The sequence below is a fragment of the Cheilinus undulatus genome, linkage group 17, assembly GCF_018320785.1.
Source record: "Cheilinus undulatus linkage group 17, ASM1832078v1, whole genome shotgun sequence".
Taxonomy (NCBI): Eukaryota; Metazoa; Chordata; class Actinopteri; order Labriformes; family Labridae; genus Cheilinus; species Cheilinus undulatus.
This window is the reverse complement of record NC_054881.1, coordinates 44,019,914-44,031,841: the sequence shown is the minus strand read 5'-3', so window position 1 is coordinate 44,031,841 and position 11,928 is coordinate 44,019,914. Positions and strand designations below refer to the sequence as shown.

Below are 11,928 nucleotides of genomic sequence, written 5' to 3'. Positions count from 1 at the left end.
ATTCACTTTCAGCATCTTCATCATATTCAGCTCCATTTTCACCCTCATCTTCATCATATTCAGCTCCAATTTCACCCTCATCTTCATCATATTCAGCTCCATTTTCACCCTCATCTTCATCATTTATAGTCTTAGAAATACAGCTTCACACATATGCAGTGCTCTTTATCCATTTTAGTTTCATACTAACCATTTCTGACAATAATCTTCCTCATCTTCATCTCTGTTCTCATCTTCATCACTGTCTTTGTTTTGAATATTTAGTTTTTGCTGCTTTTTCAGCATTTTTGGTAACTTTATTTTTCTTTTCAGCATAATCATCAGTATCATCTTCATCATTTTTAGTATTTTCAGTCCTAATTAGTGATTTTAAGGCAAATTCAACATCATTATCATTTTAGCCTTCTCCTCAACATTTCCATGTTCATCCTGTCTGTTTTCACAGCGATCAGGCTGCTAATGCTGAGAGGTGTGTCTTACTTCTTAATGCATCCTTGACACTAAATTTATTGTATTTATTGTTTTATTGCTGATCCTGCAGATCTGTTGGCACTGACGTGAATGTGGTTGTTGATATGCTGCAGTGAATCTTTTGGATTTGTTTGTTTTTGTCCCCTAATTGTTTAGATATAAGGAAGGGTTAATAATAACGGATCAATAAAGTTGTCTGAATCTGAATCATCTTCATCTCTGTCCCCATCATCTTCATCTCTGTCCTCATCATCTTCATCTCTGTCCTCATCATCTTCATCTCTGTCCTCATCATCTTCATCTCTGTCCTCATCATCTTCATCTCTGTCCCCATCATCTTCATCTCTGTCCCCATCATCTTCATCTCTGTCCTCATCATCTTCATCTCTGTCCCCATCATCTTCATCTCTGTCCTCATCATCTTCATCTCCGTCCTCATCATCTTCATCTCTGTCCTCATCATCTTCATCTCTGTTTTCATCATCTTCATCTCTGTCCTCATCATCTTCATCTCTGTCCTCATCATCTTCATCTCTGTCCTCATCATCTTCATCTCTGTTTTCATCATCTTCATCTCTGTCCTCATCATCTTCATCTCTGTCCTCATCATCTTCATCTCTGTCCTCATCATCTTCATCTCTGTCCTCATCATCTTCATCTCTGTTTTCATCATCTTCATCTCTGTCCTCATCATCTTCATCTCTGTCCTCATCATCTTCATCTCTGTCCTCATCATCTTCATCTCCGTCCTCATCATCTTCATCTCTGTCCTCATCATCTTCATCATTTACAGTCTTTGTGGTCCATGTTCATCTTCATCCTTTTCAGAATCTGCCGTTTTCTACAGTCGTCATGTAAGAATGTTTTCTGCATCTTCAGCGGTGTGATGAAGTTTTTCAGCGTTCTCTGTAAATACTCTAACTCTACCGGTCTCTGAGGTAATCTGACTTTTCCACATTCAGCCAAACGCTGATGTCATCACAGGTTCTAGAGGGTTCTCTAGCGCCATCTTTACTAGAATCCCTCTCCTCTCTGCTCTGAACTCTTAACCAATAAAAGCGATCAGACAGAGGCGTGTTTCAGCCTGTCTGTGAGCAGAGAGAAGGATTTCTCCTGTAACTTCAGAAGCTTCTAGTCTCTCCTCATTAGTGGACACACATCAGAATAAAGCAGGAGAACGTTCCGGTTAGAGAGTGAGCATGATGCTTTTTAAGCTCTTTATTCTGTTAGCATCTATGCTAATGTGACCCACAGATGGACTAGTCCTGTCTAGTCCTGGTCCTGGTCCTCCAGATCTAAGCCAATGACTGTGAAAGGGGGTGTGTCTCTCCTTCTGTGGAGGTTCTATCAGAGGGTAAAAATGGTCTACCTGTGGACGAATGGCTGGTTGCTCTGAATAATACCTGGAGGTCATGACCTCTGTCAGCTGCAGCCATGCATCATCTCCCGTGTTCCCCTCGCCGCGCTCTCACGCCGCGGCCGGTCGCTGACTAAATCCTGTAAAATAGAAAGTCTGCTCTGGTGGCTAAAGGCCGCCGCCGCCGCCAGCTGCTGACAAACGTGTTTCAGTCTCACCTGGACCAGGTGACCAGCTGTCAGCCATCTTTAATGTTTATGACAGAGCTCTTTCTCTGCACGCCGATGATGTCACGGCGTTTTTAATGAATCATGTGGGGAAGCGGGGGCTAACGTTTCAGCTGGGAGATGATTTCTGAGCTCTTTCTAAAACAAACAAATCAGCGCCAGCGGCTCCGGTTTCACACGCCACGAGGAGCGGGGCCGCCGCACTGACAGAGCGCTAACTGGACGTGAACTCTCTACCCCGGCGGCGGCCCTGGACCCGGCCGCTGTGTTGGTTTTGGACGTGTTGGATTATAGAATAACATTCTAGAACACTCCTGAAGTCATTTGTTAATTTCATGTTTCCTACAGGCAGCTTTATTTTCTTTAACCGTGGCCAGCATCATTTCCTAATCCCTCTAAATGTTTATTTTTAGTCACCATGGCAACGGGAACCATCGACACACGGAGGAGAAAAATGAAAACTCTGTCCCAGCTAGCTCCGCGAGGAGAGACGATGAGGAGGAGGACTTCCTCCAGATCCTCAGTCTCCCTCTGAGTTAACATCTCATCCCCAGAAACAGGGTCATCTTTATATTAATGACCTTTGACCTTTTAAAGCTGACACAATTATAGGGAGGCCAACAAGTGCAAATGCTCAACAACCACCAAAGCGTCCTCTGTGACCCAGCTCAGACCCAGACGGGGGTTCGATGGCAGATCCAAGTTCTGGGTTCAGTCTGATAACCAGTGAAGCCTTTAACTTACTCACAGCAGCCTGGCTGTGTGACCTTTGACCTCTGTCCTTTAGTTTTAGTTTGACGAAGTGATAAAACAGAAAACAGTCAAGTTCAAAGGTCACATCCATTGTCAGCCTTTTCCAATAAAATAAAATACGTCCAAAAATGTTCCTCTTTTATTTCTGACTCAGTCTACAGTTTGATTTGAGTTAGCCACCATCACACTGATGTCCTGATGATGATGATGATGATGAAGAGCAGGGACTCCAAACCTCCACTCTTCTGATCATTTCTCACCACCTGTGCCCTGAACAAGCCGTGCAGAAAGTCACTGAAACGTCCATTTTACATAAAAATCCCTCTTTTTTTAACGTTGACAATCAAATTCAGTTCACAAAAATCAGAACATGTTTGAACACGTTTCTCTTTAACAGCTGAGCTCAGGTTTTAACCCTTAACAGTCATTTATATGTTCAGTATCATTTCGCTCTCTCAGGACACTTTAAACTCAATAAATAAAAACATTAATTCTCTCTTCTACATTAAATCATGGTTTTTCTCCTGCTGACTGGTTTTTGTTGAACATCATGAAGCTAACACACTGCTAACATGCAGCTCTGAGGAGCGTCCTCTGTTAGACTCTCTGACCTGTGGGGTCGTCTGAGGTCACGCCCGGCTGAAATAACCAGTTTATCACTGCTTTAGGATCTAAAGATCTCTCTGCTGAAGAATCCACCACACACACACACACACACACACACCCACACACTGCTCTCCTCTAGCTGCACACTCATCTGCTCTACTACTGTTCACCAGCAGGGGGCGCTCTGCTCACCACATCAACAAAAGCATTTATTCTGACAAAGAAAACGGACTTTTATGTCTTTAACTCCTCTTAAACAGTTTTTATCTCAGAGGAAATATCTGACTGTCTTTAACTTCTCTTTAATGGATCCTAGGAGCTCTCAGCGCTCTTTCGTCTGTTTTTATTCAAAGCAACAAACATTCAACAGATTTTAAAGGTGTGCCCTGGTTACCTGGGCTACAGGTAAACCTGCAGCATATTCAGAAAAGATGCAAATGAAAAGTTAACATTTTCTGGAAAAGACTCGAAAAAATTCCTGCAAAATCCCTAAAATATAAAAAAAAATCCACTAAAATGGAGATGAACACTTCTGACAGTTGTATTAGAAATTCCCCCGACATGTAAAAATTAATGTTGAACAGACATTCTGGAAATGAGCTAAACGGCAGCAGACATCCTGACTATGATAGTGAAGCCAGACTGTAGTGTCCTCATGTAAACTCAGGTATAACAGGTTAAAGCAGACCCCTGAATGAGAAACTGGTCTGGACCTTTATCTGATCTTTGACTGGGGACACGCAGCGTGGACCAGAGCTAACCATCCATAGATCATGATGAGGCGTTACCCCGACCTCCTCTCTCTCCTCGCTCCTCCTCTAATGATAGATCATGATGAGGCGTTACCCCGACCTCCTCTCTCTCCTCGCTCCTCCTCTAACCATAGATCGTGATGAGGCTCCACCCTCGACCTCCTCTCTGCTCGCTCGGCCTCTAATGATAGATCATGATGAGGCGTTACCCCGACCTCCTCTCTCTCCTCGCTCCTCCTCTAATGATAGATCATGATGAGGCGTTACCCCGACCTCCTCTCTCTCCTCGCTCCTCCTCTAACCATAGATCGTGATGAGGCGTTACCCCGACCTCCTCTCTCTCCTCGCTCCTCCTCTAACCATAGATCGTGATGAGGCGTTACCCCGACCTCCTCTCTCTCCTCGCTCCTCCTCTAATGATAGATCATGATGAGGCGTTACCCCGACCTCCTCTCTCTCCTCGCTCCTCCTCTAACCATAGATCATGATGAGGCGTTACCCCGACCTCCTCTCCCTCCTCGCTCCTCTAACCGTCGAGCCTGTCGCAGAATCCTCCTCCAGGTTTGCTCTCAGGCACGTCAGTCGTTCAGAGAGGTGTTGTGATTGATTTGAACTTTCTAAACCGTGCGTGTCTCCATGTGAAACATCTGCTGATCTTAAACCCTGATACAGGACTAGACTTTCACTCAGAATAAGCAGAGATGATAACTGTAGACAGTCTGGGGTCAGAGAGGTCAGCAGTAAAGGTCAGTACCTGTGGATCCTCTGTCCTCCAACAGTTAAACTGTTTAAAAACCTCTGAGTGATAATGAAGGCGAATGTTTTAGTGTCAGGTGTTAAAGGTCCACTCTCCGGTTAGAGGAGTCTGATGAGGAGAGGCTCAGGTTTCAAAGCAGACGTCTGAGACAGAGAGTTCCCTCTGGCTGACGTTCATCCGTCTCATCTTCTCTCTGTGGACCCAGAGAGTCTCTGAGGCGAGGACAGGTGAGGAAAGGTATGGCAGTAATGTGACCGAGGGTTAGGGTCAGGGTCAGTGGGTGATGACGGGAGATCGCTGTCTCTTTAGTGATCGGTTCATTCAGCTCAGACAGAAGAGTCGGCTCTCTGGGTCCTTCACGGATCTTCACTACCAAAGGTAGATGTGGTCTCCACCCAGCTCTGAGACCCAGCTCTGAGACCCAGATCCTAGACCCAGCTCTGAGACCCAGATCCTAGACCCAGCTCTGAGACCCAGCTCTTAGACCCAGATCCTAGACCCAGCTCCTAGACCTACCCTAACCCTAGCGGTTGCGTTCAGGGATCAGAGGGACTCGGGTGAGCAGATCTTATCGCTGGCTCCGACAGTGTGGTATCCTGGGGCTACAGCTGATCCTGGTCTCACACCTGTAGTCAGATTACCTGATGATAAGAGGCTGAGGAGCCATGAGGGACACCAGCCTCATACTGGATCTCACCTTTACACCACAGGGCTCAGAATGTGGACCAGCATTCCTGAAGACCAGACCAGATCTGTGGACGTGTGACAGACCGAGCTGTTAGAGTCGTCGCTCTGACAGACGGCGGTCCGTGTTTGACTGAGGAGTCCCAACGTTTACCGCAGCTTTCTGAGGTTGATGTTCGACTGTTTCAGCACATTTAACGACAGTTTCCTTTTCTCTAAAGAGTCTGGAGGTTTAGAGGATTCTGGTTTCAGAGCAGCAGACAGAGCTGTAGTTACCTCTGACTGGTTTTTAGCTACAGAATATGAATGTAACTTTAATATCCTGTATGGATGAGATCATCTAACGTCAGCCCGGACATCCAGATCCTCTCCTCATCTTCCATGCCTCCATTCTGCAGCTACAGTTTGGGTTGTTCCTCTGTTCTGAGGTCAGAGGTCATGGTTTGGGTTGTTCCTCTGCTCAGAGGTCAGAGGTCATGGTTTGGGTTGTTCCTCTGTTCTGAGGTCAGAGGTCATGGTTTGGGTTGTTCCTCTGTTCTGAGGTCAGAGGTCATGGTTTGGGTTGTTCCTCTGCTCAGAGGTCAGAGGTCATGGTTTGGGTTGTTCCTCTGTTCTGAGGTCAGAGGTCATGGTTTGGTTCCTATCCTGGTTTTGTGGCCATAGTTCAGTTCCTAGCTGAGTCCTGGGGTCAGGTGTTAGACTTCAGCTGTGATTGGCTCACCTGAGTGAATATTCTTCTGTTTCTGATGAGAGACAAAGATCAGACGGCTCTGCAGGACTCGCTCCTTCTCCCGTGTACTAAAACCTGATGACTCCTCCTCCAGTTGACTCTGTTTCGTCACCGTGGCCGCTGTATAACCTTCAGATAGTTCGCAGTAACGTGGAGGCGGCGTGTTGTCGTGCTGCAGGTCTGATCGTGCAGAGCGCCGCTGACATCTGTCTCTCTCTGTAACTTCCAGCTGACTGAACCTGAACACCAGCTCTCTGTGTGTTTGATCACTTTTATGATCCACTGTTTGTCTCTGAGCCAGCGGCTCCACGGGGAGAAATGTGTTCACTCTGAGCACAGACCAGGGCGGAGCTGATGCATGCTGGGTAAATACTACAGCTGCCAGTCAGTCAGTGGGTATATAGCAGAGCTGATGCATGCTGGGTAAATACTACAGCTGCCAGTCAGTGGGTATATAGCAGAGCTGATGCATGCTGGGTAAATACTACAGCTGCCAGTCAGTCAGTGGGTATATATCAGAGCTGATGCATGCTGGGTAAATACTACAGCTGCCAGTCAGTGGGTATATAGCAGAGCTGATGCATGCTGGGTAAATACTACAGCTGCCAGTCAGTCAGTGGGTTTATATCAGAGCTGATGCATGCTGGGTAAATACTACAGCTGCCAGTCAGTCAGTGGGTATATATCAGAGCTGATGCATGCTGGGTAAATACTACAGCTGCCAGTCAGTGGGTATATAGCAGAGCTGATGCATGCTGGGTAAATACTACAGCTGCCAGTCAGTCAGTGGGTATATAGCAGAGCTGATGCATGCTGGGTAAATACTACAGCTGCCAGTCAGTGGGTATATATCAGAGCTGATGCATGCTGGGTAAATACTACAGCTGCCAGTCAGTCAGTGGGTATATAGCAGAGCTGATGCATGCTGGGTAAATACTACAGCTGCCAGTCAGTGGGTATATATCAGAGCTGATGCATGCTGGGTAAATACTACAGCTGCCAGTCAGTCAGTGGGTATATATCAGAGCTGATGCATGCTGGGTAAATACTACAGCTGCCAGTCAGTGGGTATATAGCAGAGCTGATGCATGCTGGGTAAATACTACAGCTGCCAGTCAGTGGGTATATAGCAGAGCTGATGCATGCTGGGTAAATACTACAGCTGCCAGTCAGTCAGTGGGTATATATCAGAGCTGATGCATGCTGGGTAAATACTACAGCTGCCAGTCAGTCAGTGGGTTTATATCAGAGCTGATGCATGCTGGGTAAATACTACAGCTGCCAGTCAGTCAGTGGGTATATATCAGAGCTGATGCATGCTGGGTAAATACTACAGCTGCCAGTCAGTCAGTGGGTATATGTCAGAGCTGATGCATGCTGGGTAAATACTACAGCTGCCAGTCAGTGGGTATATAGCAGAGCTGATGCATGCTGGGTAAATACTACAGCTGCCAGTCAGTGGGTTTATATCAGAGCTGATGCATGCTGGGTAAATACTACAGCTGCCAGTCAGTCAGTGGGTTTATATCAGAGCTGATGCATGCTGGGTAAATACTACAGCTGCCAGTCAGTCAGTGGGTATATATCAGAGCTGATGCATGCTGGGTAAATACTACAGCTGCCAGTCAGTGGGTATATATCAGAGCTGATGCATGCTGGGTAAATACTACAGCTGCCAGTCAGTCAGTGGGTATATATCAGAGCTGATGCATGCTGGGTAAATACTACAGCTGCCAGTCAGTCAGTGGGTTTATATCAGAGCTGATGCATGCTGGGTAAATACTACAGCTGCCAGTCAGTCAGTGGGTTTATATCAGAGCTGATGCATGCTGGGTAAATACTACAGCTGCCAGTCAGTCAGTGGGTATATAGCAGAGCTGATGCATGCTGGGTAAATACTACAGCTGCCAGTCAGTGGGTATATATCAGAGCTGATGCATGCTGGGTAAATACTACAGCTGCCAGTCAGTGGGTATATATCAGAGCTGATGCATGCTGGGTAAATACTACAGCTGCCAGTCAGTCAGTGGGTATATATCAGAGCTGATGCATGCTGGGTAAATACTACAGCTGCCAGTCAGTGGGTTTATATCAGAGCTGATGCATGCTGGGTAAATACTACAGCTGCCAGTCAGTCAGTGGGTATATATCAGAGCTGATGCATGCTGGGTAAATACTACAGCTGCCAGTCAGTCAGTGGGTATATATCAGAGCTGATGCATGCTGGGTAAATACTACAGCTGCCAGTCAGTGGGTTTATATCAGAGCTGATGCATGCTGGGTAAATACTACAGCTGCCAGTCAGTCAGTGGGTATATATCAGAGCTGATGCATGCTGGGTAAATACTACAGCTGCCAGTCAGTGGGTATATAGCAGAGCTGATGCATGCTGGGTAAATACTACAGCTGCCAGTCAGTGGGTTTATATCAGAGCTGATGCATGCTGGGTAAATACTACAGCTGCCAGTCAGTCAGTGGGTTTATATCAGAGCTGATGCATGCTGGGTAAATACTACAGCTGCCAGTCAGTCAGTGGGTATATAGCAGAGCTGATGCATGCTGGGTAAATACTACAGCTGCCAGTCAGTCAGTGGGTATATATCAGAGCTGATGCATGCTGGGTAAATACTACAGCTGCCAGTCAGTCAGTGGGTATATAGCAGAGCTGATGCATGCTGGGTAAATACTACAGCTGCCAGTCAGTGGGTATATAGCAGAGCTGATGCATGCTGGGTAAATACTACAGCTGCCAGTCAGTCAGTGGGTTTATATCAGAGCTGATGCATGCTGGGTAAATACTACAGCTGCCAGTCAGTCAGTGGGTATATATCAGAGCTGATGCATGCTGGGTAAATACTACAGCTGCCAGTCAGTCAGTGGGTATATAGCAGAGCTGATGCATGCTGGGTAAATACTACAGCTGCCAGTCAGTCAGTGGGTATATAGCAGAGCTGATGCATGCTGGGTAAATACTACAGCTGCCAGTCAGTGGGTATACATGCATGTGTGCATGAGTATGTGTTAAATCAGGGTATATATCAGAGCTGGTGATGGCTGATCCTGCAGGAGTCTGATTTCTGTTCCAGGTGAACTTTGACCCTGTTTCTGCAGCATCACAGAGATCTGAAAGTGTCTCAGTCATCCAGATACAGACCAGTGATCCTGAATGCTCTCTATGGAGACTCAAAACCAGTCTGGGATCTGATTCCTCAGACTTCAGTGATCCTGATCCTGGTGGGCTCAGTCTGCAGGATTTACATCAAATATAAACAGAAAGCAGAGAAGAATCAGAGTCTGCATTTTTATTTGAAATACCACTTTTCATAAGTTATCAAATCCAAAATGCTCTCATAATTACTGACAAATAAATAAATGCTGATTATTTACACAATGAAATAACAAAAAAGTGTTAAATAAAACAAATGAAGGTGTTTGAACATCATGATGGGGTCATTTTGTGCTTTAAATAGAAGTTTTGGATTTATTGATCAGAGAAATAAATAAACGGCCTGGTTGGTTTTTACACAGGAAGCGATGCCTGTGTTCCCCAGAGAAAATATTTCAATAAGAGAAAACTGATGAACCATCCCACTAAAAAAATATCTTACAACAAAGAGGGTCTTCACGTGGACTTGACTATCCTGGTTTCGATCGTACTCCATCTCCTCCTGACCTCTCAGGGTCAGAGGTCACCAGGTCTCACACCTGTCCACCTTTCATCCATCCACCCATCTCCGAGTCCCGGGTCTGCCTGGGGTCTCGTCCCAGTTGGACGCGCCTGGAAGACCTCCACAGTGAGTCCCAGGAGGAACCCTGATCAGATACCTGAACCTCCTCAGCTGGTTCCTTTCCACATGAAGGAGCAGCAGCTCCTCATCCTGCCCCTGAGACTGAGCCCAGACCCTTCCTGAGGACTCTCAAACACAAAACTGGATACTAAAAAAAGACAGTCCAAACCAGGAAGCTCAAGTCCACATGAACACAGCATAAACAAATGAATCTTTGTCACGTGACCAAATGTTCCTCAGACTCTCTAACTTGGTCTAAATCATTTCAACCCTGAACTTTCAGTTTTCTTCTAAAACACAAATAAAGATCTGAGTGAGATTTCTGTACAGATGTGAACACTGACACTCTAAACCTGAACCTTCAGGCTCAGCTGAGTCCGTTCCTTTGGCTGCTGGAGGTCGTCTGTTGATCCTGGATTCCTGCAGGCCCGTGTCCTTTTTTAACCCTGATTCTGGTCTTGCAGGAGAATCCTGAGAGTCTGGAGTGTCCTGTTCCTGCACAGTTCTTCTGTCTATGGCTTGGTAGTAAATATGGGGGGTGGGGGGGTTGGGGGGGGTCTGTGGGGATGAGGAGGGTCTCAGGAGGCGAAGTAGGAGCTCTGCATGGAGTAGAGGCGGTCGATGGGGTTCCCCTGCAGAGAGTTCACGTCAGGCGTGGTCATGAAGCAGTCGCTGAGACTCGTCAGAGACGTGTCGCTGTCGATGTCGTGGAAGATCGAGTCACTTCCTGAAAGACGGAGGAGATGGAGGGTTAAATTCAGCATCAGAGGAGGAAATATGACAACCAGCTCCTCTGTGCTCTGGACCACATTAAAGGTCACATATTTGACCCTTGAGGACAAGTTTATATCATCTCAGAGGTCCTAAAACATGCCTGTGAAGTTTGTAGCTGTAAAAACACGACTGCTGTTGTTGACGGTCTGTTGTTTTTAATGTGGAGTAAGACCAGTCAGAGTTCAGGTGAGTGTAAATACACCTGAGCTAGCAGTGCTACTGTCTGATGCCATCAGAGAGAAAAACCTGGACCTTCATGATTTACAGGCGTTTGATTGGATGGAAGTTTCTGTGGAACATTTCTGTACTCCTCAGACTCCATGGTGGTTCATCAGACTCTGGCTGGTCTGTCCCAGTTTAACAGACTGAGCTTTATCTGTGGACCCTGGTTTTACTCTGACCCAACATTTTAGAGTCCAGCCTGTGTGTGTGTGGGGGTGTGTGTGTGTGTGTGTGTGTGTGTCTCAGTTATATTTCATGGACGTGTGTTACGGCTCTCCGGGGTGTCGCCGTGTTTTATTGATCTGGTGGCGTCTGAATGATGAGCGTTTGATGACTCATCCATTTTTAATCAGCTCTTATTGGTTCTCTCTCTTCAACAGTAAAATAAACAGGATATAACAGAGAGAGCAGTGGTCAGAGGACTGAGGTGAAGACACACAACACTAACATATTAAAGCTCTGCTGTCCTATTCTAATATTCATATTAATTACAACAATATTAAGAATAATATTACCATAATATTACAGGTATACTGCCATATTATAATCATATTAATTACAATAATATTATAAAATTAAAAATAATACTATAATATTATTATTTTTACAGCTATACTGTCCTACACAGCTCTGGTTTGTTTATGTAATCTCTGTCTGATACGGTGGCCCTGAGGAGCCAATAAAAAACATTTTCAAGAACTCGAAAAAACTTTTCACATAAAAACAAACAAAATCAATAAATAAAATAAAGTGATTTTTTCACAAAACAAAAGTAATTGAAATAAAAGACAAAGTGGAGAATTATTC

At 45.6% G+C, this 11,928-nt stretch overlaps 1 protein-coding gene across 1 annotated transcript in view; it reads right to left on the bottom strand.

The window, feature by feature from the left end:
* Nucleotides 1-9,704: 9,704 nt before the first annotated feature.
* The window catches only part of LOC121524834 (LIM homeobox transcription factor 1-beta-like), an 87,608-nt gene continuing 85,384 nt past the window's right edge, over nt 9,705-11,928 (bottom strand). Inside the window, exon 8 of the mRNA XM_041810348.1 lies at nt 9,705-10,852. Within this exon, the coding sequence (XP_041666282.1) occupies nt 10,704-10,852 (149 nt within the window). The 3' untranslated portion in view covers nt 9,705-10,703. The remainder of the gene's footprint in view (nt 10,853-11,928) is intronic.